The sequence below is a fragment of the Sphaerodactylus townsendi genome, unplaced genomic scaffold (genome assembly GCF_021028975.2).
Source record: "Sphaerodactylus townsendi isolate TG3544 unplaced genomic scaffold, MPM_Stown_v2.3 scaffold_19, whole genome shotgun sequence".
Lineage (NCBI taxonomy): Eukaryota > Metazoa > Chordata > Lepidosauria > Squamata > Sphaerodactylidae > Sphaerodactylus > Sphaerodactylus townsendi.
This window is the reverse complement of record NW_025950352.1, coordinates 1,682,799-1,709,542: the sequence shown is the minus strand read 5'-3', so window position 1 is coordinate 1,709,542 and position 26,744 is coordinate 1,682,799. Positions and strand designations below refer to the sequence as shown.

General features: G+C 50.5%; 1 protein-coding gene across 1 annotated transcript; it reads right to left on the bottom strand.

The window, feature by feature from the left end:
• Positions 1-468: 468 nt before the first annotated feature.
• Positions 469-26,744, bottom strand: ZFTRAF1 (zinc finger TRAF-type containing 1). Its single transcript, XM_048482551.1, has 4 exons — positions 26,269-26,744; positions 13,736-13,974; positions 8,882-9,093; positions 469-5,914 (listed from the first exon to the last, which is right to left on the bottom strand). The coding sequence occupies exons 1-4, from the start codon at positions 26,614-26,616 to the stop codon at positions 5,523-5,525; spliced, it is 1,191 nt and encodes a 396-aa protein (XP_048338508.1). The 5' UTR covers positions 26,617-26,744; the 3' UTR covers positions 469-5,522.

The window sequence follows — 26,744 nt, the reverse complement described above, 5'->3', positions numbered from 1 at the left end:
CCACCTGCTCCATCCCACCTGGAGCTATCATCCTCAAAGGAGGGCAGGGATGTAGTCAGAGTTATCTGTGGCTCTGTAACCTGCAGGCTGGGCTGTCATATTACTGTCTGGCAAACCAGAAGAACGGCCCAGGCCGTCTGCCACGTACGAGCCTTTGTGTCTAAGAGATCACAATACTTGCTTGGTATTTGAATGCTTCAGGGAAAGGCACCTGGGCACAAAGCAGGGCCTCGCCGCCGCCTATTCTTTCCCAATGTGTTTTCTGCAACTGCACTTCGGTGCAGTAGGAAGCCACACTGGTTTTTCCCCCACAGGAAATGGCGGCTCGGTGTCTGCCATGTGTCCCACGTAGCATATGTGTAATCAGACAGAGAGAGCATACTAGCCAGGTTGCTACGGTCCTGGAGTCTGCCAGCGCTCTGGAAAAGGAACCGAGTCTGGGTCAAGCACGCACACAAGAGACAGAAATGGTTTGGCAATTTTCTTTAAACTACTTTACATACAGAAACTTCAAACAAACGCAGACCACGAAAGGAACAGAAGAAATCATTCCCGACAACATTAAAACCATTCCTCATGTTAAGAGCCATTTAGGTATATGCTTAGTGCTCACAGAAGTGAGGGAAAGACACGAGGGAACGAAAGAAGCTAAGGATGGGTCCCCCGGCAGCACCGATGAAACAGCCGCAGCAGCCCCTGTGTGGTCACCCTGGAGGGGATTTGGGGGAGTCAAGGGGACAGAGCAGGCAGCAACCCTGCGGTATCAAAGTGGCTGGAGGCTGAATCTCACCCGGCCACCCCCTTCTCCCTCCCTCTCTCTCCCCCCAGTTGCAGCCCAAAGCCCACCCAAGGACCCCTCTCCCTCCCTCCACAACAGAAAGGAACGGGAACACAAACAATGAAAATCAGGCCCAGTACAAAGGACATACCATCTTGCAAACAAACCTTTTTGTTTTCTCTTCTTAAATTATTTTTAAATTCTACATTCGCTAGTCCAATAAATTACCCACAGTGAATACTGTAAGGAGGTTTGTGGTCTGCCAGTCGCCAGAACGACCTGGCGCGGAGAAGCATGCTACAATCTTTAGGTGCCTAGCACGGAACTAGACAGGTAAGGCTCAGCTACCGAGGAGGAGTTGGGGGACAGAGTCCCAGGGGGGAAGGGAAGGAAGAGGACGACGGACAGTTCTGGCTGGCAGTGGCGAGTCAGGGCAAGCTGACCCAAGACAGCGGCGGCTCTCCCAACCCCCGGGCCGCTGAGCCAGATCTGCCATCTCCGCTTCCAATGTAACAACTTCAGTTGGCTTTAAGACAGGGGTTAACTGCCATCGTCATAACAGGGCTGTGTGTAAACAGCAGCCACTGGGGACAAAATAATCCACTCCATTCTGTCTGCTAGGATTCAGGCCACTCACACACACACAAACGTACACTTCATGTGGAAAGAACTGGGCAAGATTTAGTCCTGCCTCCCGCCCCCGGGTAGCTCCTCCCATTCACAAGGTCATGGTTGCTGCCACTGGGGCCATTAGGAACATGAGTGCCAGTTTCCAGGTCTGGCCCTGGGACAAGCCTCCACTAAACATCCTTGCAGTGCAGTCTACCGGGGAGGGAAAGAGCTAGCAGCAGCAGCAACCCAGTTTGTGCAAGGGGAGAAACACCCACGGTGGCTGTAGATGCGATGCAAGAGGATACGAGGAGAAAACCTACACAGCCCCACCACGGCACAGAGCTCTTAACTGGCCACACGCCATGCCTCCAGCCTTGCGCCGTAGCTCTGGGCCGGGCAGCCGAAAGCGTAAGCCTCCGCTGGCCTCCCAGCTAGTCGCTCTCTTCCAAATTGCTCCAGCACCTTCCACAAAACGTCCAGGAGAGGCTGGGGCAGCTAGCCTTTTGCACCGGCCACGCGGGTTTTGTAACCTGTGGGCTCTTCAAACAAAGCCCACGAAGTTGGCTGGCTGTGTGCTTCTGGAGCCGGGCAAGGGTGGGCCTCAGCATCCAGCCACATCCCCCACCCCACCAAAGGATGAAAACCTTCCCCAACTCCCTGGCTGGTGTGAGTATTTTTGCCATGAAGAGACCGTCTATGAAGAGAAGGCCCTTCCGTTTTAGCCCGGCGCCACTAGAGGCTCTAGAGCCGTGGTGGCGAACCTTTGGCGCTCCAGATGTTATGGACTACAATTCCCATCAGGCCCCTGCCACCATGGCCAATTGGCTATGCTGGCAAGGGCTGATGGGAATTGTAGTCCACAACATCTGGAGTGCCAAAGGTTCGCCACCACTGCAGTCTAGAGCCACTGCTACGAAGCAGCCACTCTTCAAGGGATGTTTCTACACAAGACAGCACCGTCAGAAGTGGTTTCAAAGGGAGGAAATTGCAACATTAAGCAAGCCCAGTCTGTTGACTCCAGGATGAGAGAGATGAAAAGACTAACGCATCTTCCCCAGACAGATCCTCCTGCACAGCTCCCTCCTGCTTCCGCTCTTCTGATGCCCCAGGAGCCAGCCAGATCCTTCCGAAACTGACAGAGGACACCCCGCCCCTAGGTGTGCATGTCACACGAGTGCCAGTTGCTAGAACACCAGAGGAGATGGTTTGCCATCCACCATCTACCCAGACGGACAAGAGCCAGCTACAGCCGACGGGCGGCTACGAGGGCTCCAGCAACCCTTGCAAGTGGAGCAGCTGCCTCAACACGGTGCGAGAACAGGCACGTTCATCCGTACCAGGTGAACAAGGCAGCGGCGCTGGCCCGGCCGAGGACACCTTCCCTTGACCAAGCCACCGCCATCAGCACAGCAGGGCCCATGCCCATAGATGTCTGTGCAAACCCCCGGCGGGTGGGCAGGGGGACTCCCTGTAGGCATCAGGGGAACATTCCTCTGCCAGAAAAGAGGTGCGGGAGTCCAGGGTTAAGATGCCTTTTCAAATTGTACCAGGACAGGGTCAGAGTTTTCCACTGGCCCTGCCAAGATCAGCGGCAGGAAAAGGCCGGCCCAGAAGTCTTGGCAGCGTTCCTCCGACCCATACGCTCTCAACAAAGGCTGCTGGCTGACTCTGAATGCAATTCCTGGCACTTTCGCATGAACTGTGGCAGACTCCTGGCCTCCACAGTCCATTCACATACACCCGGGGGTGGGGGGTGGCGTTCGGCATGCACAATTCAGAAACGTCAGAGTCCCTTTGTGGTCAAGTCCGCAGGTGCCCAGTGACAGCTAGCTGTGCCCCGGTTTAAGGCTGACGGGAGATCTTAATACTACGGCTATGCAGCCAGCTGCGCTGAGCTCTTGTGTCTCAGGAGAGGATGCTCCCACCTGTCCACATCACAACAACCTGCAAGATTCCCCCGTGTGTATCTCTGATTTGACCCCACAGGAGAACGCACGGTGAATCCAACCACAGCAGCCAAAGGTGGCTCCAGCTTCTGGTCTCTATTAGGCAGATTATCACGTGCGCCCTCGGCCGCTAGGGCGAGGCATGACTGTCCTGGAGCAGAGCTCTGCCTCCATAGCCGGTTTTAAGACCTCTCTTGCAAGCCACTAGTTCTGAGGAAATGCTTGCTCCAAAAACAGATGGACGGTTCCATGGTACACTGAGGACAACATGATTGTAAACACCCACTGTCTGGGGGGGTTAGGGGAGGTGTTGACAAACCGTGTCTAGGCAGCCTCCTCAACCCTCATTTGTAGTCACAGGGGGCTAAAAAAGGCCTCCTCTGGAACACACATGGCTCTTCCAACCACACAACCCATTTATCCCATTCCTGCTTCCAAGAGCTGCGGCTGCACCCTCAAGTTTCCCAGGCATCTGAAGAGGCTTGAAGGTCAGTCACCAAAGCTGAGCTTTCATGGAACTAATGGGCCGACAGTGGCCAAGACGGCCCCCGCCTGCTCTCTCAGGAACAGCGGCCCGACCGTCAGCAGCTCTGCCGCCCTGAGATCACCAAAACTCATCAGACACCTGGCAGAGCAACCTGACTTGATGGATTACAAGTTCCACAGGGGCTTGCCCACAAGGGCCAACGCTGCTACTCTTCTGGTTTCTAAAACAGCTTTCCAATCACACCTGTTGATTATCGGGGTCTTGAAGGGAGAAAGGGGGAGGGGGGAATATGCAAGCAGAAACTGGTTTGTTTACCATTAACAGCACAAAGTCCCAGACAAAGCAGCACCTGCAACAGGTTTTCAACAGTTTTTACAGAAACAAACCTGATCCAGTTAGTCCATATAAAGTGTTAATTGCCAAATGTAGCTTCCTTTTCAAAAAAATAAAAAAAAGCCAGGGGGAAGGGGAGAAAATCACCTTGAATGCACAGGACTCGCGCATCCAAGCGTCTCATGATGCAGCCTTCATCTTCCGCCAACTCCCCCACGGTTGAAAATATTTTTAAGCGCATTGAGCAAAATATCCCTGTAGAGCTCGCTGAAATTTGGTGAATGGCCCCACAATCCCCATCCATAAACCTGCTATATATACTTTACATACATAAAATCACATTGCAAAATTGCATAATTGCTAGAAGAGCCTGTTAACGCATTTGCACGAGGGGAGGGGGATTCATTTGTTTCCAAAGTGTCGGGAGAGCTCCCGCGACAGACAGAATAATCACCCTGCATTCCGAGAAGTCTGCACTCATTTGGGTCAGCTCTAGAGGGGTCCTGGGTCTGACGCCATCTCAAGCCAGTTGGTAGAGGCAGGGGGTGGAGGGAACGGGACGGACAGGGCACTGGCGAGGACCAGAGGAGGGCCGGATCTGGGCTAGCGTTTTGTGAAGTGCAACACGCGTCGTGGTGAGGGCACAGCGTCTGAGGGGAGGAAAGGCCAGCAGCTTTTTGTTATTAACCTTCCATTATTCCGACTTCCTTTCACATGCTTCCGCGCATTTGTTACCAATGCAATGGCAACAGAAAGCTGGGAGAGGGAATTATTTGGGTGGCCGCAGTGCCCCATTCGCTCGCTCATGCCACGCAGCGCTTGGGACACCCCTCTCTGTAAACGCACTACTCTTGGAATGTGGCATTTCAGCCTAGCTAGAAGCAGCCTGACAAACGTCGCCTCCCTTGGGGGACCTGAAGGTGTCCACTAAGCCATTTGCTTTTTTCCAACCAAACTGGAGGAGCCTACCCAGGAACAGTTGTTCCTTTTGAAACAGAGTGCTACCCACGGAGGCATGACAGGAACCAGACCCCCAACCATGCGGACACTATTGCTGGATATTACATACACCATGACACAAACACAGCTTTTTTCACAATGTATTAACCAGTGTCGCCAGCCTTCCCTCCTGACATACTCCGGCCTCAACGGTGCCCTGCGTCAAGCTGGTTCCCTGCTCGATGGAGACACACGGCCAACGACCACTCAATGTCGTCAGTGAGCCACACATGCAGAGACGTTCTCTTTAAAAATTGTCAAATAATGGCGGAATCACAAAAGGGGCCGAGGCAGCCATACGAGGTAACTCTGGTTCAGTGGTGCTCTTTTTTCTCTCTCGGTCGCTCCTGAAAGAGCCAAGCTATGCTTACTTCTGTATCTGGAATATAAAGAGACGAAGGTTGATGTTCTTGGCTGCCAGCAACTTATTACATTCCACAGAGTCTATGATGGGGAGCGGCACGTAGTCTGTTTCATTGTTCTCGTTGGTAAAGACAAAGTGATAGATCACGGGGTTGATTTTTACATCGTCGTAAGGACCCTTGAGCAGCAGGAACGAGCACTCCATGGGGGAGTTGATCTTGCTCTTGAGGATGAGCTGGAAGGAGAGGGTCCGCTTACACGAAAGGTTGGGGTTGCGCTCCGAGTCGTTCACCCGGGCCTTCAGCACCCAGGTCTGGTTCAGCACCGTGAACCTCGGAGTTTCGTAGTAGAGGCGCGTGATGAAGTCGTCTGTTCGGTAAGGACGGAACTGAACCTCTGCAAAACAGCAAAAAGAAGGGGGTGGAAGAAAGGGGGAGAACGTTAAAACGAAAGAAGCCGGCAGCAGGAAAAAACAAAACTCACGTTACCTGTAGCTACCGTGTGGGGCCTCCTTTGCCAGGACGTAAGAAGACAACAAGGGTGGGAGTAGTCATTCAGAGCCAGTTAAGGGCAGAAGCAACTGGGCTTCTTGGGGGGAGAGGGGGCAGGGGAGAGGAGAAAAGGAGATAAAAATCAATGCATTGCATCACTTTATCACAGTTGAATGATTGCTAAAGCTTCGTGGAGAGGAAGAAGCAGCAGCAGCAGCAGCAGCAAACACACCCCACTACAACAGTGCATGCCCCTATCCGATGCCGCAGTGCCCAAGGTCAAGAGGCAGAAAACTGCAATAGTGGAGCGAGTGACCAGTCCAGGAATTGACACTTCATGAGGATTTCTGCCCCACATCTATTTATCCAGAAGAACGACGGAGCCGTTTCTCATCGCTTAAGATTCTCTGGTCACCTTTCACCCTGCTTCTTCTTTGCTTCGGCGGTGAATGGTACCACAGACCACTCTGCTGCGTCCCCTTATCACGCCATCAAGCTCAGACTGCCACGTGCAACCGCACCACAGCTTCGACATTCGGGCTCGTGACGCAGCCAAACCTTCCAAGTTGGGGGCATCTTGAGGACCTGCTTAAGATCTCTTGGGACACTCTTGACAGTCACTAGAAGTAGGAATACAATAATTCAGCATTGCGAAGGGAAAGGCAGTTGGTTTGGAATTCATGACAAATGTCCACACCCAAATACAGGTGCATTAAAAACCAAGCCAGACAATGCAATTCATGTAATATTGCACTTTTATTTTAATGGCATAAACAATACAGATCTGCATGTACCACCACAATCCAAAATTCAGAAACAGGGCATTGGGGAAAAAAATCTTCAAGTGTTTTTTTTTTCACAGAGCGAAGAAAATCCTGGGGTTAGATACATAAAGACAACGAGCAGCACACTGAATCACTTGAGGCGCTATCCAATCTTAGACCCAAATGTACTTTAGCAGAGTCCACTTTCTGTCTGTCATGAGCCCTCCTCCAGTAGAGTCCAAAGCGCAAGGAGGCGTTTTGTTTCGTTCAAGTTTATCAACACAGCTGGTTCAGTGTTTTAAAGTCTTTGGTGTACAAAAACCCATGGAATCTCACAGCACAAGTTCTGGGACTGGGAACCTCTGTATACATATAATGCATCCTTCGATGTTTCCAAGGGACCGTTAAGGAACGCACGGCAGCAACACCTGGACAAAGGAGGTGATGGAGTTATTCAAGCCACACAACCAGCCCGACTCAGTGTTTCTGATCGCTCCAGGTTGCTCCAAGCAGCAACTGCCTCTCTGGCTAGAGGCCATCTCCTTTCCAGAGAAGGATGAGGATCTCTGCCCCTCTTCTCCCACAGGCAGAGGCACCCCAGTGTTCAAGAACACTGGATGGGGGGGGGAGCCACCCCCTGCACCCACCGTCAACCGGTGTAGGCTAAACCCTCCCCCCCCGCCGCCCTCCCCCCGGCTCCTCAGCCGAGCCACTTTCATTCTGCATTCAGATCTGGCACCGTTAGGGTGTCCCACTGGGCTGTTTGCCAGCTGTGTTCCCGGGTGCCCACTGGGAGCAGTCAGCTTTTCGGCAGGAAGGTAGCCGGTCACCTTGCTTCGCAACCTGAGCTCCTGCTCACTTGGACTCCATTCTGCTTTGCGGGCTAAGTTTTATGCACTTCCTCTGACTCAGCGAGGGCAAGCACAATCACTTCAGGTTCCAGCACTTGCTCGGTCCAAGTCAGAATTCAGGACAGGAGAGAGCGAGCAGGTTACATCCGAGCAGTTTCCCTCTGCAGGAAAAGCGAACATTTACTGCCAAAGAAAGTGGTTTCCACTACCTTGTCTCCCTCCCAGCTGCAAGAAACTCAGAGCCGCTAATGGCTTTTTCCGCACGTTCTGCTGAAGGCCTTTCCAAGCCCATTTCAGGATTCACACCCAGGCAGTCACAGGCTTACCTGCAAAAGTAATTTAGCTCGGTTGTGTGAAATGACAGTTTTGTTCCTTCCGTCACAACCTGGACTACTTTAGCGTTGTTGTTTCCATACCATTCCATACCACTTTGCACTAAGTGAAGAAAACCAAGGATAGAACGTACCTAACTTAAGACAACTACGGACAGCTTCAAGCTCATTGCAGGAGGAGGCAGAACCATCTGCCAAACTTGCAGGACACACAATCCATCATACAAATAACCGATCAAGCGCTATACTAGGAGTACTACATTGCTTTTCCCAAAAGAAAGAAAGCATCTTCTGTTTATCACTAATGGCCCGCAAGGGCCAGTTGGAGATTGATAGACCAGCTTCCCAAACAAAGCAGATACCCAGTAAACAGTGTGCACTGACTCCCCAACAGAAATGCTGGTTGGAATTCTTGTTCTGTGGCCGCGACTGTGAGCCCAGCAAGTACAACCACAGGACCTTACCTGCTGCTGGGAGTGGCCCTTCCTTCTTCCAGGTAACATCAAGACAGAAAAAGGAAGAGCACCGGAGAACCAGGCCAAGGGCCAGATGATGGGCACGAACCATGCAAGAACCTCCCCCAGCCTCTTTCCTTCCCACCTTGAGAGCATGATGGGTAACATTACAGACACCCCACCCCCTCCCCCGCAACCCCAGCTCTACTCTTGAACCTGAACTCTCAAGCAAACTGGGAGGGGGGAGGGTCTTGGGAGGGACACTTGACGAAGTTCCCCTGTCTGCCCAGCGCAGTCCGGCTCTTCTGACCTAGAGGAACCGTCGCTGCATGTTGCATAAGAGAAACAAAGTTCAGAAGTAGAAAACTGACACCAGTGTGCAAAAGGGAGAAACGAGGAATTAAAACAATGTGGCTTCAACCGCGCAAGATCTTTTCTGTCCCCTGCCTAGCCACGGCCCTGTCATTTACCTGTATAGCCGATCTTCTCGAAGCTGAGCAGGCTGAAGATGCTGTTGTAGAGCTGCATCTCCTTCTTGTGAGTTTGGTCCATCTCATCCAGGATCTCCATCAGTTCATTCCCGGTCTTGGTTGGGTGCGTGCACTCCGCCTCGTGGACAGTTAGCTCATGGTAAGGACCCTGCCATGGGCACCCAATCCGCTTGTACTTGCACCGGGTGACTCTGTGTTTAAACAAGGAAGACGAAGCTCAGATCAGTGGAATGCAGGCGCCACAGCACAATCAGCAAATCCAAAGAATGCTTATACCCAGTCAGCAAGAGTCACAAACATCACTTGGAAATCCAAGTCTGTTCCAATTCAGTGCCTCTAGCACAAGGGAAATCATGAAATGGCAGCACAGCGGGGGAGACGAAAGCAGCACCCCTCTGCTCCGTCCACAGAAAATTGTCTTCAAATTACAAACAGGAATCAGCAAACAGCAAATTACAAACAGCAATCAAGGAACACATTTTGGACTCGAAAGAGGTCACGGACACTGCAGATCTAGATCATATCAAAGGTACACTTTGTTCAACGCGTTAAAAAAATAAAATCAAGTCCTGCCCAGTGGCCTATAATCAATTAAACTAGTGCTATACAAATAAACAACCAACGTGTAAAGCAAGACTGAAGCCCAGCGACAATAAATATGGACACCAGGAGAAATCTTGCAAAACAGCCTGGTCACATGGGGCTTTACAGCCTCTTCCCCAGAACGGGAGCTGCCAGCTAGTTGGCTCGCATCCTTCCTGACACCGCGCCATGCCACGACGGCAGGTAGATGGGAGCGCTACCGAGTCCAAATGGACAATCCTTAATAGGGAGAGAAGGTCTTTCAGGTATCTGAGTCCCAAGTCACAAAGGGCTTGGAAGGTAAGAATCAGCACATCGACCAAACCTGAAAGCCAAGATAGCTGGCTAGAAACAGGCCTGAAACCAGAGGTGGGATCCAGCAGGTTCTCACAGGTTCCCAAGAGTAGGTTACTAATTATTTGTGTGTGCCGAGAGGGGGTTACTAATGGGTGATTTTGCCACGTTTTTGCCTTAGTTACACCCCTCCTCTCAGCAGTAGCGCGCAGAACTTGAAGCAATCTAGCAGGAGGTGCACCGGCGTGCGTGGCAGCCTGTGCCTGCGTGCATTCGTTTCCCGCCCAAGGACCGGCACAGTGGCTGTGTCCTTGCCACAGCCCCGCCCAGGAATGCCCCACCCCTGGAATGCCCGCCTCTGCCCCCGTCGTGCCCCGCCCAGCCCCATTGGCGCTACGCCACAGTTTGAATCCCACCACCATGGGAACCTGTTACTAAAATTTTTGGGTCCCACCACTGCCTGAAACTGTAACAAAAGGGTACAGTGTGAGACAGTGACTTAAAATAAACACCCGAACACTATACCTAGGCTGCAACAATATACAAGGGAAACATCCATCCAGGCACTAAGTGTGTATTTATTAAACAAACAGCCTGCAACATGAAAACAGGCAGATTTGCAAATACAATGCAGCTCTCAATGCCCTGTAAGAGAATCATCGAAGAGAGCAAGTTTCAAATACTGATCCTATACACCAGGGGTGTCCAACTCTGGCACTTCAGCTGTTCATGGACTACAATTCCCAATTGGCCATGCCGGCAGGGGCTGATGGAAACTGCAGTCCATGAACATCTGAAGCACCAGAGTTGGACACCCTGATATAAACAAGTGTCCACAGAGTCAAAATTCATACCAGCTTCCTGATGTACGCCTGCTCTGGGGATGCCAGTCCACTTCCTCAGTGTAATATTTCAGGCTAATCCGTAATATTCCAGGATCGCTATCTTTGGGATATATACTGTACAAGTTAAGAGCAATCCTATAGATGCTTCCCCACCAAATCGGGCTAAGTGAAAAGCACATTTTGTGCTTGACCAGCTCTCCCACAGACCAGTCTCTTCCAGGCATTGAGAGCTGTGCTGTGTCTTTTCCAGATCTGCCTGGTTTCACACGGCACGCCATTTGTTGAATAAAGACACCCTTATTGCTTGGATGGATGTTTACCTGATATATTGTTGCGGCCTAGGTAACGTGTTCAGGTGTTTATTTTCAGAAACAGGCCTCAATGCCAGGGAACTGCGGACAGCTGCATTTCGCACAGACTCAAGCTTCTAAGTTGCCGTCCACTGGTCAGTGGGGCGTGGCTTGATGAATTTAGAAGGGGGGCGATCTATAACCAGATGCAGATGAAACAGGGGCTTTTGGCACCAGCACCGGCCTGCTTCACCAAAGCCTTTCAGAACCTTTCATAAAATGGATCTGAAAGGCTTCAGAATCAAAATAACCGGATCAACTGAAGACACAAGGGATGCGCTGCGCAACACACCACAAGCTTGACTTTCCTGAATGTACAGTTTTAAAATGGCAAACCTGCATGCTATTTCCTATCCCTCGCCCCAGTCGTAGCTTTATAAGTCTCGTGTTTCCTCCAACACCTGTTGGGGAATAACCAGCCCATCACCGGGTTTTCTTTCCAGTAAAGGAAGATGCTCTAATAATGCCTTGTGCATTCGGTCATACTTCTGACGACGCTGGCACTGAAGCCCTTGTGTTTAGTGGTTCTTGTAGCAGACAAGATCTGCTGACAAGACCATCTGCCGATCAAGGACAGCCGTCCAGAGAAGAATTGTGGTGTCCAAGTGGAAAGAGTGCTGGGCTAGGACCAGAGGCCCCCAAGGAAGCCTGCGTCGGTCACATTCTCTCAAAAACTTGCTGCAAGAATAAACTGGACCAGGAGAGGCACGCTGGGAAAAATATGCCCAGCATCAGAATGCCTGAATAGCATCTGGAATTCCAAGTCCAGATCTATTTTCCAACCCTTTCTTTGAACTGAATGACGACCGGGACTTGTAGAGAAATTAGATGCTTCCCTATTTCATTACCTAATTCCACGGGATGAGTGTGGATGGACTGGGACAGGCCCAGACGTGCCTCGTACTGTCTTCTGTCCCAGATAACCTGACTGAAAAAGCAGGTTCTGCCAGGCGTCAGTTTCAAAACCCCAAAGCTCTTGTAAATGCACCCGCACAAGCCTCTTGTTCCCGGTCAGCAGCCCCTCTGCTCTCTGAGTTCCTCCAGGCCGGATGCGCAATTTGGCTCGATTCAGAGATAACCACCAATGGGTTTGTCATGGCAGGAATGAGACTGACATGCCTTACTGTTGTTGCACATGGCACAGTTTGGGCACAGCTAAGTGTGGCCTATGAAACAGGATGCCAAACCAGGATTAAATTATGGATGGGGATGCCGGTTGATGGGCAAGACAACCGCCCACAGTCTGAAGTTTCATTCAAACCGGAATGCTGTGACAAACGGTGGTTTATTCAACACAGGAAAATGCTTCACCCTCTGAGCTGCACCCAAGAGGAGCCCATGAGCCCAAACACAGTTAAATGGAGAGTTCTCTATTAATGGAGAGTTTTACATGCTGCATTAGACAGGGCCAGTTTTGTTACTGCCTCAACCCTGGTGAAAATCCACGAAATGGGTCTATCCTTGGATGCATTGGCTTTAATGAATGCCAATGAGCTAAAGCTGACTATCAAAAAGAGATTGTATGATCTCGAGTATAGTCACCTGATGCAGCAGGCTAATAAACGCTGTTCTCCCTTGCACTTGGGTATACTGTTAAAACCGTATACCATGGCCAAATATTTCCATTTGGTTCTAGAACCCAAATTGCGATGAGCCCTGACCCTTGCCAGGTGCAATATTCTCCCTTCAGCTACCACTCAGGGTAGAATACAGAAAGTGCCTTTTAATGAAAGATTTTGTCCCTGCAGTTCAGCTTACGAAGAATCAATCCAACACGTGATATTACACTGCCCATTACACAGTTTAGCCAGGAACAAATATCTAAACCAGTGGCTAAAACCCCCCATTGATAACACTGATCTATCAATTGTGGTAACGATGCTGGATTGTGGTTCTGCAAGTGTATTGGAAGCGCTGGCTAACTTTTTGTGCTCTGTCATCAGCAAACGGTTATAACTGTACTGGAGATTGTATCATTACACTGAGGTTGCCATTGTTGCTGGTATATTGCTGCTGTTGTTTTAATTATGCCATTAAAGGTGGTGGTTGTTGTTGTTGTTATATACTGCCTCAACCCTTTTGGCTGTGTGAAGAAGGGTCTGCTACCTCCTTTAGGAGAAATGGGGGGGGGGGGGCTCAAGTTGGGAAAAACTGACACCACACCTCTATTATTCCCCCCTCCCCCATAATATTCACAGGACCCCATGCACAGAGCGGTCAGCTGCACTACTGCAGTCAAAGCTCTGCTCACGACCTGAGTTCGATCCTGATGGAAGTCAGTTTCAGGAAGCCGACTCAAGGTTGACTCAGCCTTCCATCCTTCTACGACTGGTAAAAGGAGTACCCATCTGGCTAGGGGTCATGTATAGACAGCTGGGGAAGGCAAAGGCAAACCAATCTATAAATGTAGTCTGCCTAGTAAATGTCATGAGGTGGCCAACCTATGGCACTCCAAATGTTCATGGACTACAATTGCCATCAGCCCCGCAAGCATGGCCAATTGGCCATGCTGGCAGGGGCTGATGGGAATTGTAGTCCATGAACATCTGGAGCACCATAGGTTGGCCACCCCTGGCATATGGGGTAGATTAAGTAGCAGTGGTGAACTGCAGCACCCAGAATCTCACCTCAGCCGGTGCGCCAAGGGAACCTCTCAGGAGGAGTGATCAAAGTCACCCCAAGATTCCCCAGACCTGCCCAGCCCAGCCCAGCCCCCGCCGGTGTTGCAGTGAGTCATACAGGACATCAGCAAGAGTGTTTACCTGTCCTGGCATTCTTCCTTCTGGTGCCTCTCCAGCAGCGAGCGAGGAAACTGCCGCACGCAGAAGCCACATTCCGACGGCAGTTCGCTCACCGCTTTTTCCACGGCCAGGTTCCGGCAGCACAAGCTCTTGCTGATCTCGCAGCGGCAGTTGGGGCACGTCGCCTGCTCCTCCTTCAGCCGAGCATCTGCCAGCAGGTGGATGAAACACCCAGCACACATCAGGTGGCCATTTGTGCACTGCAGGAAAAGGGAAGTCAGGATTTCAGACGCTTCTGAGAATTGGCCAATTGGCCATGCTGGTAGGGGCTGATGGGAATTGTAGTTCCTGAACATCTGGAGAGCCGCAGGTTCCCTACCCCTGGGCTAGCCAGTCGTATTTGTAGTTCTGATCCCACTCTTCCCTGGAAAGCACAGCGCTGACAGGACATTTACCAACAGGTCAGTAAATTTCAAAACTTTGCTCACTGCCCAAAGCCCTCTGATGAATGTATGGTTTGTTCAGCCATTCGTGAACAAATTACAAAGCGCTACCCGAAAAGGAAAGAGCTGCCACCTCTAGCAAGAGGCAAGTAGAATGTCTTTCTTCTCCTTGTGGGTCATTATGGCCCTTTCTTCAAACTTTGCCAATGAGAAAGGGTTCAATCAATCAATCAATATTTTATTTCGGTCAAAGACCAGAAAATATCAGATATAAAATATAAAATCCAGATAGTACATTTCCAGACCAGATACAAAATAAAATTGAGGTAACCAGTTTCCAAACACTGTTTGTCCAAACCATAATATAAGTTCAAGTTAAAAACTGGAATAAAATTTGAATAAAAGATAAAATCATTGATCCAAAGTTCCCATTTTTATTGCCCTACTTGTCCATGCCTTTTAACCACATAAGCACTGAATTTTGCCACCTCCCTGGTTATATTCGGATTGGCATCTTCTAATAGTCTTTCCATGACACAATCCTCAGGGCCAAGAAAAATTGATGTTGGAAAAGAATCAAACAGTTTTACCCTCATTTCTTTGTGAGTGGGGCATTGTAAAAAAATATGTGTCAGGGTCTCTATTTCCCCCATATCACATAGACAAAGCCTGTCGATATATGGAATTTTTAAATATCTGCTGAGAAAGGGTTCAAATCTAAACTGCTCCAGCCGGCGAACCTAAAGGATGTTCCAGGTTAAACTTCAAAGGACCATTTCCAGGGCAAAAGATCCAAGAGTTATTTTGCTAGCGTGATGACCAAGCACATCTAAAGTCCAATAGCAGCTGATGCAACCTTCGCTGTCAAGTCTCAGCAGGTACAACTTAATTAAAATCCCTGACGCCACTGTCAGGATGCCTACAAGTCACACCTAGGCAACTTGTATCTGAAGCATTCCTAAGGGATGGCCACCTTTCCTCCAGCTTCCACATGGTCTGATCACTTCAGAATGGTCAACTCATCTCAAGGACTTGTTTTCCGCACTCGCGGGGACAAAGAGCATGCTCCCACAACACACGGTTTTCAAAGACAGCCACAGAAGATGGCGGGAGCCCGAGAGTAGCCCATTTGTTACATGAACGCATGGCGGCAGATGCTACTGACAGCATAACATGTTTGGAAGGCGGTAGGAAGGGTAAACTGCTGCCAACTTACAGCAGCACTTGTAAAGCTTTCAAGGCAAAAGATGAGCAGAGGTGGTTTGTCAGCGCCTGCCCCTGCATAGCGACCCTAGACTTCCTTAAGAACATAAGAACTAGCCTGCTGGATCAGACCAGAGTCCATCTAGTCCAGCTCTCTGCTACTCGCAGTGGCCCACCAGGTGCCTTTGGGAGCTCACATGCAGGAGGTGAAAGCAAGGGCCTTCTGCTGCTCCTGCTGCTCCTGAGCACCTGGTCTGCTAAGGCATCTGCAATCTGAGATCAGGGAGGATCAAGATTGGTAGCCACAGATCGACTTCTCCTCCATAAATCTGTCCAAGCCCCTTTTAAAGCTATCCAGGTGAGTGGCCATCACCACCTCCTGTGGCAGCATATTCCAAACACCAATCACACATTGCGTGAAGAAGTGTTTCCTTTTATTAGTTCTAATTCTTCCCCCCAGCTTTTTCAATGAATGCCCCCTGGTTCTAGTATTGTGAGAAAGAGAGAGAAATTTCTCTGTCGACATTCTCTACCCCATGCATAATTTTATAGACTTCAATCATATCCCCCCTCAGACGTCTCCTCTCCAAACTAAAGAGTCCCAAACGCTGCAGCCTCTCCTCATAAGGAAGGTGCTTCCTTGGTGGTCTCCCAGTCAATACTAACCAGGGCGAGCCTGCTTAGCTTCGGAGATCTACCAGATTAGGTGAGCCTGGGCTATCAAGCACAGGGCAATGCATTTGGATACATGGATTAAAAACGGAACAAACCACGCTCACACAAACCTTCATTTACAGAACGTCATCTTCACTTAGGCCCGTGGTGGCAAACCTTTGGCACTCCAGATGTTATGGACTACAATTCCCATCAGCCCCTGCCAGCATGGCCAATTGGCCATGCTGTCAGGGGCTGATGGGAATTATAGTCCATAACATCTGGAGTGCCAAAGGTTCGCCACCACTGGTCTAAGAGGAGCAAATATTTCCCTCTGACCAAGCCAGTCAGGAAATTAGTGAGAAAGACTTGGTAGAATTCTAATTGTGTTTCCTTGTTGGAACATCCTTGTGTTCTCCTTGCTCCAAACAAGAACACTGCTAGATTACAGAACTGACATTTCCCTCCAAGGCACTCCTCCATTAGCACAAATGCAGGCCTTGCTTGTTACCCTAGTACAGGGGTAGGGAACCTGCGGCTCAAGAGCCTCATGCGGCTCTTCTGCCCTTGCACTGTGGCTCCATGAGCCAAGCCGCCGGCCCCATCCTTGCCCGCCCTGCAGGCAGCAGGGCGGGTGGCTTTAAATCCAACTGCCCAAGGCGGTCGGCTGGAGTCTGCGCCTCGCTGAGCTTCCGCTCTCGCCCTCGGCCTCTGTTGGATGGGCGCATGCTTTCCCAGCCGGGCCGGGCGCAGAAGCTGAGCCGGCCGGTTATCATGCTTTGCCCCAGCCTGCAGGCAGCAGGGCGGGCGCATCCACGCGCTTCTCAGAATGAGCGGAGTAAGAGGTAAAAAAAACCCAATATATATATAGTGTTATCTTTATTTTAAATGTCAAAAATTATTTGTGGCTCCAAGTGTTTTCTTTTCCCATAGAAAACGGGTCCAAATGGCTCTTTGAGTGTTAAAGGTTCCCTACCCATGACCTAGTAAAAGATATGGGATCTGTCCCGAGCTCTGGACAAGTCTTCAGCCTCAGCCGGCAAAAGCCACGTCTGCGTTTTGATAGGCTGCCCACTCAAATCAGGACTGCAGCATTAGGGCTGCGAATAAACTAGACAACGGCAGCTGCCTAACTCTTGGCTACTTCCATTTTTTAAAAGGAAGCATAGCTACCTGCTCTCTGCCCACTCCCAGACAGCCCAAGAGTGGCCACAGCAATCCATGCTTCGCCGACACAACCACGTGAACGGCTATATAAAGCTGCATCCTCGATGAATGAACTGGCACGCCAGCCCTTCCTTCCCTTTGCAATCGTACAGTCCAGCAATAAAGTCACATCACTCCCTTGCGCAGCTGCAAAGAAGCACCCGAGTGCCAGCAAGAGAGACTCTGTGTTTGTGCAGGCGCCACGGTGACAGATAGAGGCCCAGTTTGGTGCTGGCTACTCTCTGCAGGTTAGTGACAAAGACCAATCAGCCCACATCACAAAGGGCTCCAGATGGGCATAAGCATTTCAACTGGATGTTGAGAAAAAGGCATATTCTGCTGAACAAAGAAGGCTAGGAACCACAGCCGAGGTCAACGGCCCCAGACAACGGAAGAAAAGCAACAACCCAGAGCCATCCCAAGCCATTCAGAACACCAGCGAGATCTTGTGAGAAATGAAATCATGAGACTGCAAAGGGAGGCACTAAACAGAAGGAGGTCACAACACACCCAGGCAATTGTAGCTCTGAAGGACCATGGATTCTGAAACATCCAGTTAAGGAAGTATCAGACCCTGTCTAGCTGTTCTCTTTCTGGAGAAACAGCAGCTAGCAAAGCGGGACAGTTCGAATACAATGCGGGGCACGTGCTATTTCAAAAAGCAGGGAATCAGGAAAGGTGTCACTTGGAACTAAGCAGTGCCAAGCACCACAACGGTACAAAGGAAAAGGACGAGGAAGCAAGAACACAAGCCAGTCTGGAGCTGCCGCTGAGTACTGGGGATGAATAACCAGGCTTCAAACCCCATTCAAGTCACTCTCTCTTAGCCCACCAACATCACAAGGTGGGTGAGAAGCTAAATTGCCTTCCAGACTTCTTGAAAGAAGGGGGGGACACAAACCTGCTCTGAAGGAATCACAAGTCCACAAGCTCCTCGCTGCTGGAATGGGGCTTTCAAAGGCCAAGGATAAGAACTCAAGGTTGTGAGAAGAGCTGGGAGAACAAAGGACAGACTAGACAGGGACAAGGAGCACAGGATGCTTCCTCAAAACAAGCAGGAATGATTGTGCTGCACTAAGAACACACACAGAGAGGGTCTACTCCAAGGGTCTGCAACCTGTGGTTCTCTAGATGTTCATGGACTACAAATTCCATCATCCAATTGGCCATGCTGGCAGGGGCTGATGGGAATTCCAGTCCATGAACATCTGGAGAGCTGCAGGTTCTGCCCCCCCCCCCATGATGAACTCTGTGTGTGCGTGCCCACAGAGAGGGCTCCGAGTGCCACCTCTGGCACCCGTGCCATAGGTTCACCATCACTGTAATAGCCATATGTGGATAGAATGTGCAGAAGTAAAAAAAAAATTTGGACAATTGTATCGTTATATATCGAGAAATTGGTGAAGATAAATATTGATTTAAATAATGACTTAATGTTCATGGGTGTAATGGAAGACAGAAGAGTGGATAAACAATATAGTGATACGTATAAAATAATGATCAAAGCAGCCCATGCAACAATAGCCTTGAGCTGGAAAGAAAAGAAAAAATGGACCCTTCAGAAATGGTTAGAATATACCTGGGAACAAGTGACACTTGATATTTTCGATATACTAACCAAAAATAAGACGTGGCAAGATAAACAGAATGAAATTTTGAAGATATGGATAATATACGTGGACTGGATGAAAGAAGCTCGAGTCAATGAAGAAATATGGGAGAAGAGGCTACAGAGAACGAACTTACTGCTGTTTGTGTGACAAAACTATGAAGAAGAAGGAATGGGGGAAGGGAGAAAAGGGGGGAAAAGTATCGTTTGAAAATGTATGAAGAAGGAAATTACTATAAACTGTAAAATTCAAATGATACAATAAAAACAATTATTTTTAAAAAAGGATGAAAGCAGCATCCAAGAGACACACTTCTCAAAAATAATGATACAGGGTGTTGTGTGTTTTCTGGGTTGTACGGCCGTGTTCCAGTAGCATTTTCTCCTGACGTTTCCTCTGAAGATGCCAGCCACAGATGCAGGTGGAACGTCAGGAGAAAATGCTACTGGAACATGGACATACAACCCAGAAAACCCACAACACCCTAGTGATTCCAGCCATGAAAGCCTTTGACAACATAATAATGATATACGTACAAGTTCCCAGTGTTCATATGCGGGCCTTCACAAGCAAGGGCACCTGCTCAGTGCCACCAGAGACCTGACCCTCGCTCATCCCCAGGTCAGGGAGGGGAGAAGGGGGTTTCTCCGGCAGAGCTCCTATGGCCCCCACAGTTCAGAAAGTTATGAGAAGCTCCATCTCCCTGGCCCCCACAAGGAAGAGGGACCTCACATCAACCTCCTTTGGCACTTCTGCCTATCCAGAAACTACGCAAGGTGAGAGTCCAACCTCCTTTCTCCTTAGTTCTCTGAGTCATGCTGGAGACCACGGTCAGGGAAAAGATTTCGGGGTACACAAAGTTATGGCTTGACAGATAAATCAACCCAAAATATGATGTGCCCTGTTTATGTAGGCAGGATCTGGATAGAAACTAGGTGCCAATCCCTGCTAAGCCAAGGGGTTATGGAAGGTTTGGGGAAAGTCAGCCTCACCGACGACGGAGCATCTTCACTTGCAAAACGAAACCGTGTCCACATAGCAAACAACACTGCTGTGAAGATAAGATTCACAAATACTACCTAAAACAGCACGTATTAAAACAGAAGCACACATGATCCCCAGACTCTTTGGGAAGGACAACCTTTCTTAAATGTTCCCAGCATACAGGGCTGGCCCAATGCACCCCGCCATTAATCTGCTTATGCTCTAAAGGCGCATGGCACCTTCTCTCACACTAGGGGCTATGGAAAATAAGCGTCCCTTTCTTCCTTGCCTTATGCCACACTCTCAATGCCACTGTCCCCTGTACTATGCATTAGTAAACCGGCATACAACTGATCATCAGCAGGAACCAGGAAAAAACTGGATCTGAACTCAAGGATTCTCACATTGTCAAAACAGCACTATGTTCTGTTTCAGTGTCCTTGAGCTGTAAGTTACGATACTGTCCACTTTAACAATAGCTAACCCGTTGGGATTCTGGTTGTTGTGGGTTTTCCGGGCTGTGTGGCCGTGGTCCCGTAGATCTTGTTCCTAACGTTTCACCTGCATCTGCGGCTGGCATCTTCAGAGAAACGTTAGGAACAAGATCCACCAGACCATGGCCACACAGCCTGGAAAACCCAAACAACCAGTTGAATCTGGCTGTGAAAGCCTTCAACAATCCACTAGGATTCCCCAGTCACCTGACAAAGTTCCTTCATGAAAAGTGCATGTCGACCAAACGCAGAGAGAACCTGCTCTTTACGTTGCCAGGTAGGAACGTTGATATTCCTGCACTTACAGATCACTATAAAAGTACCATGGTCTGGCACTGGCAAATAGCATCTTTCTAGTGGGCACACAAAGGCTATGGTGGCAGTGTAGTCTCCTGTATACCCCTCAGTTTAGGTCTGAGCAAACCTAGCAAGCAGTTCCTTTAAGAGGCGGTCAAGGCCGGTGAAAGTTTAACATGCTTTATGCGCTCTGTGGCTTGATCAGAGGCCATGGCAACTCCACACACAAACCGCACTCCAATCCCACACTGGAATTACAGCAGTGGCTCAAAGGAAGCAACAGGTACCTACTTCTCCATCACGTCCCTGGCGCGCCATGTGCCAAAGGGACTGCCATACAATGGCAATGAGGATATCGCACGCAGACTGGACTTGAATGCAAGCTAGCAGGTGCCAGATTGAAGTCTCAAGCCCTGACCACAGAAGGCCCAGAGAATTCAGTCCGACAGCAGGAAGGTGCAGTATAGTCCTTCAGCAATAAGAAATACCGCACTGATCACATCCCTTCCCCAATACCAGTCTTCCCAATTCCAGATTCAACATTTATGGCTTCAGAGGGCGGCCATGTTGGTCCGCAGTACAACAGGTAGTTTTGAATCCAATAGTACCAGCAAGGTTTTGAGAGTCAAAATTTCCTTGATCTTGAAAACTTATACCCCGAAAATATTGTTAAGAACATAAGAACAAGCCAGCTGGATCAGAGCAGAGTCCATCTAGTCCAGCTCTCTGCTACTCGCAGTGGCCCACCAGGTGCCTTTGGGAGCTCACCTGCAGGAGGTGAAAGCAATGGCCTTCTGCAGCTGTTGCTCTCGATCACCCGGTCTGTTAAGGCACCTGCAATCTCAGATCAAAGAGGATCAAGATTGGTAGCCATAAATCGACTTCTCCTCCATAAATCTGTCCAAGCCCCTTTTAAAGCTCTCCAGGTGAGTGGCCATCACCACCTCCTGTGGCAGCATATTCCAAACACCAATCACACGTTGCGTGAAGAAGTGTTTCCTTTTATTCGTCCTAATTCTCCCCCCCAGCATTTTCAATGAATGCCCCCTGGTTCTAGTATTGTGAGAAAGAGAGAAAAATTTCTCTGTCAACATTTTCTAGCCCACGCATAATTTTATAGACTTCAATCATATCCCCCCTCAGACGTCTCCTCTCCAAACTAAAGAGTCCTAAACGCTGCAGCCTCTCCTCATAGGGAAGGTGCTCCAGTCCCTCAATCATCCTCGTTGCCCTTCTCTGCACTTTTTCTATCTCCTCAATATCCTTTTTGAGATGCGGCGACCAGAACTGGACACAGGACTCCAAGTGCGGTCGCACCACTGCTTGTTGGTCTCTTAAGGTGTCACTGCTTGTTGGTCTCTTAAGGTGTCACCAGGCTTGAATACAAGATTTATATCTGTACATCTTTTGCACAGAAAGCGACCAAAGAGTTGGGCATTTGTAGCACTTTAGTAGTCCATGCAGATAAGAAACCTCCAGCAGACACTGAACTGTACATATTTCATCTTCTCTTCCAAACGGACAGAGGTGGCAGTATGGGCTTTGTGGCTGTCAAGAGCTCTCCCCGAGCCAAATTGGCAAGAAAATGCCACAGCTATTGAAGTAGCTGTAGGCCAGTTTGAACCAGCTCCCCCCACCGCAATGCTCCCCTTGCATCAGTAATCTGTAACACAAGAAGGAGGCTGTCTTCGATCTTAAGTGCCTCCTCCGACAACAGTACTGTATTGTTCTAAGCTGCTCATGTTCCCATCCAGACTATGCGGAAGAAAACAGCAGCTTTCCCTCACTCCTCCCATTTTACATGAAGAACAGAACCTGCTGGTTTTATAGACTTTTGAAAATTAATTCTGAGAAGCCTGTCGGTAAAACTGCAGTGAGAATCAAGGAAGGCGAGAGGTCCCTGTGTTGAAAAACTGTCACCCCAATCCGGAGCCCCAGGGTCTGAGGAAAGGCTGTTGCATTAACACAGATTCCTTCCATTAACAGGCAAGCATTGAATCCTCCGGCCGTGTCTCTCACAGACTGGCTGACTGTGGGACGCTGCTTCTCTTGCCCCTGTGTGAGTTTCAAATATTTCCTGTTTATCTTGCTCGATGCAACCTAAAGAGCAGCACGGAATTGCGGGGCAGCACAGCTTTGCCACCTCTTTACGCTACAGAAAAGGCTCTGCGGATATTCTTAGGTTGTGATCACCAAAGTGTAACATCACCAAGGCGATGACCTTTGCTTTTAGGGACTTAACGAAGGAAAGTCACATGCTTCCATCACATGTTCCCTGCTTCTGATTCGCACTTGGCTTTAAGTTCAAGTCCCTGTTCCACATCAGTTGGGGGGGGGGGGGGGAGCAGGGGGAAAAGGCTGTTTTCATGCAGTAAAAGGAGCCATCATTCAAGGCACAGCTGGACAAAAGTCCTTGTGACTGCTGGCTTCTGGCTTGTTTGCTTTGCTTGCCCAAGGAGTCCTCTGTGGCTTCTTCATCCTAAAAACATTTGCAGGATTCAATGGAGCACATAGATCAAAAAGGCAATCTCAGCAAGCACAAGAACCCCTTCAGGGGTGGCCAACCTATGGCACTCCAAATGTTCATGGACTACAAATTGTAGTTCATGAACATCTGGAGAGCTATAGGTTGGCCAATTCTGCTAAGTGCTCAAGAGAGCAACCTGTGGAACATCACCTTGGCAGGGTGCTTCTCGGCACTGGCAGGGGATCACCCCCCGCCCACCCGGCCCCTGCAACACCACTCCACGCCAAACCAGAAAGAGGGACCATGGAGCCCTGGCAACAAAGAACACCCTGACAGCCCCTCAATCCACACAGAGGCCCATGAAGCAAAGATGACTCTGGAGTCTTCTCAGTCAGCAAGAAACAAGCCATGATGCTCACTTACAATACATATCCAAGCCCCCCTTCTTCCAGTTACTGACTGCCACCAGCAAGGGCAGATAGAGAAGAGGAAAGAGGCTCCCTACTGCCACTGCCACCCCCACCACCCCCAGCACTTTAATAGCCTGCTTGCCCAAAAGGATTTGGGTTTTGTTTTTCAAGATCAGGGGACTGCCTACATTGTGGCCCATGTTTGCACCTAACAAACAACTAACATGTCATACTTGTGGAGGTGGGAGACTATGAGAACAGCTGAAGTAGAGACATCTTTTACAAGGCGGAACCTCTTGTTTCATTTCTGTTCGCGTTTTCCCGGCCAAATACGGGCTCTCAGAGAGGACTCATCGAAACCACACAAATTAAAATACAAGGGAGGGGCAGGGAGCTTGGGGTGTTGGAGCTCATTTGGGGGCGGAAGCCCTGGAGGTAGGACGGAAAGGAGACAGACCGAAGAAAAAAAGAGGTACATCTCAGCATCCTGTGTAGGAAAACTGTAAGAGCAAGCCTGTCTTGAGGTAGCGCTACAACAGAAATCTGGGAAGGAGTTGGACTGGTGCTTGATCCACAAGCTAGATAAGGACCGTGAGGCTCTCCCTTTCCCCACCCCCATCAGCCATCCCTCAACCACTTCCTAATGACTTGAATCCACAGATTCAGCAGACAAGCTTACACCCAATACTCCTGAACACAAGCACTGTTAAAAAAACAAAACAAAAAGGGCTATCATTATGTCTGATGATGGGGGTGGCCCCAAAATCTGCAGGGAGGGGGAGTTGCAGCCAGAGCTCCAGCATGTTTCCAAAAACCTAGGTTAGCCCTGCAGGTTTGCAGAGAAAATGAAAACTTGAATAAATGGGGGCAGGGTGCTTTAAACCCCTACCCAAAGTAAACAATGACACCTTCGGTTGCCTAGCAACCCAAGATGCTGCAGGAAAAAGAGGAGAAAGGAGAATAAAAGGTTGACAATTGGCAGAGGGGAGGGAGCCTTGGGCAGGTGGCAGAGGGTCATCCAGCCAATTGGACAAGGGGAACAAAACAAAACTGGGTGGGCGAGGAAGTAGGCGGGGGGGGGGGGGAGAGGCCATGAGCTGTGGGCGTGATGCTGAGACACAATTTCCCCTTTGTGAGTCCTCTGGCTGTCCACGTATGGAACAATAACTGGGAAGACGGAACCAGTGGCAACTGGAAACAGCAAGCGGAAGGGGTGGTGGTGAAATGGAGAAACCTTCAAGATCTACTATAAAGAAGCCAGGCATGGAGGGCAGAAGGAAAGAGGAATACGAAGGATGACAGTAGCTTATTCTCGATCTAGGGTGTTTCAGGTCTTCCGGGCCTTTTGGCCGTGTCCCAGTAGCATTTTCTCCTGATGTTTTTCACCTGCATCTGTAGATGCCAGCCACAGAAGAAGGGGGAAATATCAGGAGAAAATGCTACAGGGACACGGCCAAAAGCCCCAGAAGACCCACAACACCCCAGTGATTCCGGCAGTGAACGCTTTCAACAATACATATTCTTGATCTCCTTCTGCAACTGCATTTTTCCTCCAAGAAATATAAAAACAAATAAAACAACATGGGATGGAAAAGGGGGGCTCAGCCTGTTGGCAACAAGGCCCGAGACAGAGGTGGGTCACGGGGGCAACAGAAGCCTAAACTGGTCAGAAAGCAAAGGAAGCTGCAATTTGTCAGGAAGGGCTTTCCAGTTCCACGCCCCCACCCCCTGTTCTGGGGGAGCCACTGGCCCCACAATGTGCTCAACCAAAAAAGGGATCCAATACTGCAAAACCAGCCCCCCCAGCCCCCCGCGCGCATGCTGAAGAGCGCACCTCCACAGTGACCCACCCAGCTCCTATCCCTCATCGGTGTCAAACTCGTGGCCCTCCAGATGTTATGGACTACAGTTCCCATCATGCCATGCCAGCATCATGCTGGCAGGGGATGCTGGGAACTGTAGTCCATAACATCTGGAGGGCCATGGGGTTGACCCCTGTGCTCTACATCAGTAGTTCCCAACTTGGAAACCCAGCTTCCCTAAAATCTTGCCCCCAAATTAGCAAACCCATTAAATAATAATATATATATATATTGCAGCGCAGGAGAGTTTCTGCAAAAAAAAAAATTACATAGTTGGTTTCCTAATATGGGGGAGCGATTTTCGGAAAAAGGGTCGCCGTGGGGAACACGAGTGAAAAAAAGGTTGGGGACCCGCTGCTCCACACTTACGACCTAGTAATGGGTGGGGGTCCCCTATTATGCAAGAGCAGAGACAACCCCCCCCCCCAAAAAAAACCACATCACCTTTTAAAGAATAGTAACGGGTTTGTTGATATGGGAGTACAATTTCAAGGGAAAGTTGCTACGGCAGAGGTGGCGAGCCTTTGGCACTCCGGACGTCATGGACTACAATCCCCATCAGCCCCTGCCAGTTGGCCATGCTGGCAGGGGCTGATGGGGATTGTAGTCCATGACGTCCGGAGTGCCACAGGTTCGCCACCACGGTGCTAAGGGGTCATCTCTGCTCCACACTTGCAATCCCGTAAAGGGCGCTGGGGGGCGACCCCATTAAGGAAGGGCAGAGACCCCCCCCCCCAGTCACCCCCGCCACGTCACCCCTTTCCGGAGGATCTGAACTGACCCCCCCCCCCCCGGGCCGCGCAGGGGAAGCCGCGAGCGCGGTTCTTCCTACACGCGTCTTGTCACGCGTCTCGCAGCCCTCCCCCACCCACCCACCCACCCCGGCGTAACGTGTGAACGGCGCCCGCGGGAGCGGCGGCGCACCTGGTAGACGGAGGCCTTGGGCAGGTCGAGGCAGACGGTGCAGCAGAGCACCGAGTAGAGCCGCTCCTCCAGCTTGACGCCGCCGCCGCCGCCGCCGCCTCCCTCGGTCCCGCCCGGCAGCTTCAGCCGCTTCTTGGGCGGCGCGTCGGAGTCGCGGTCGGCGCCGGGCTCGGGCTGCCCCGGCCGGCCGCCGCCCCCTCCCGCCCCGCCAGCCCCGAGCGGCGGGCCCGGCTCCTCCGCGCCCCCCGGGCCCGGCCCCGCCGCCTCCCCCAGCGCCAGCGCGCCTCCCCCGGCGGCCGCCGCCGCCACGCCGCCCCCGCCGGGCTCCCGCTCGTCCGGCCCCGACATGCTCCGGCTGAGGCGCGGCTTCACCCGGCCGTCCCCAGGCCCGGCCCGGCCGCCTCAGGCGCCGCCATCTTTGTTTGGCCTCCGCGCTCCTTCCCCGTCTCCGCCAGCGCCAGCCAGGAGGCCGCCCT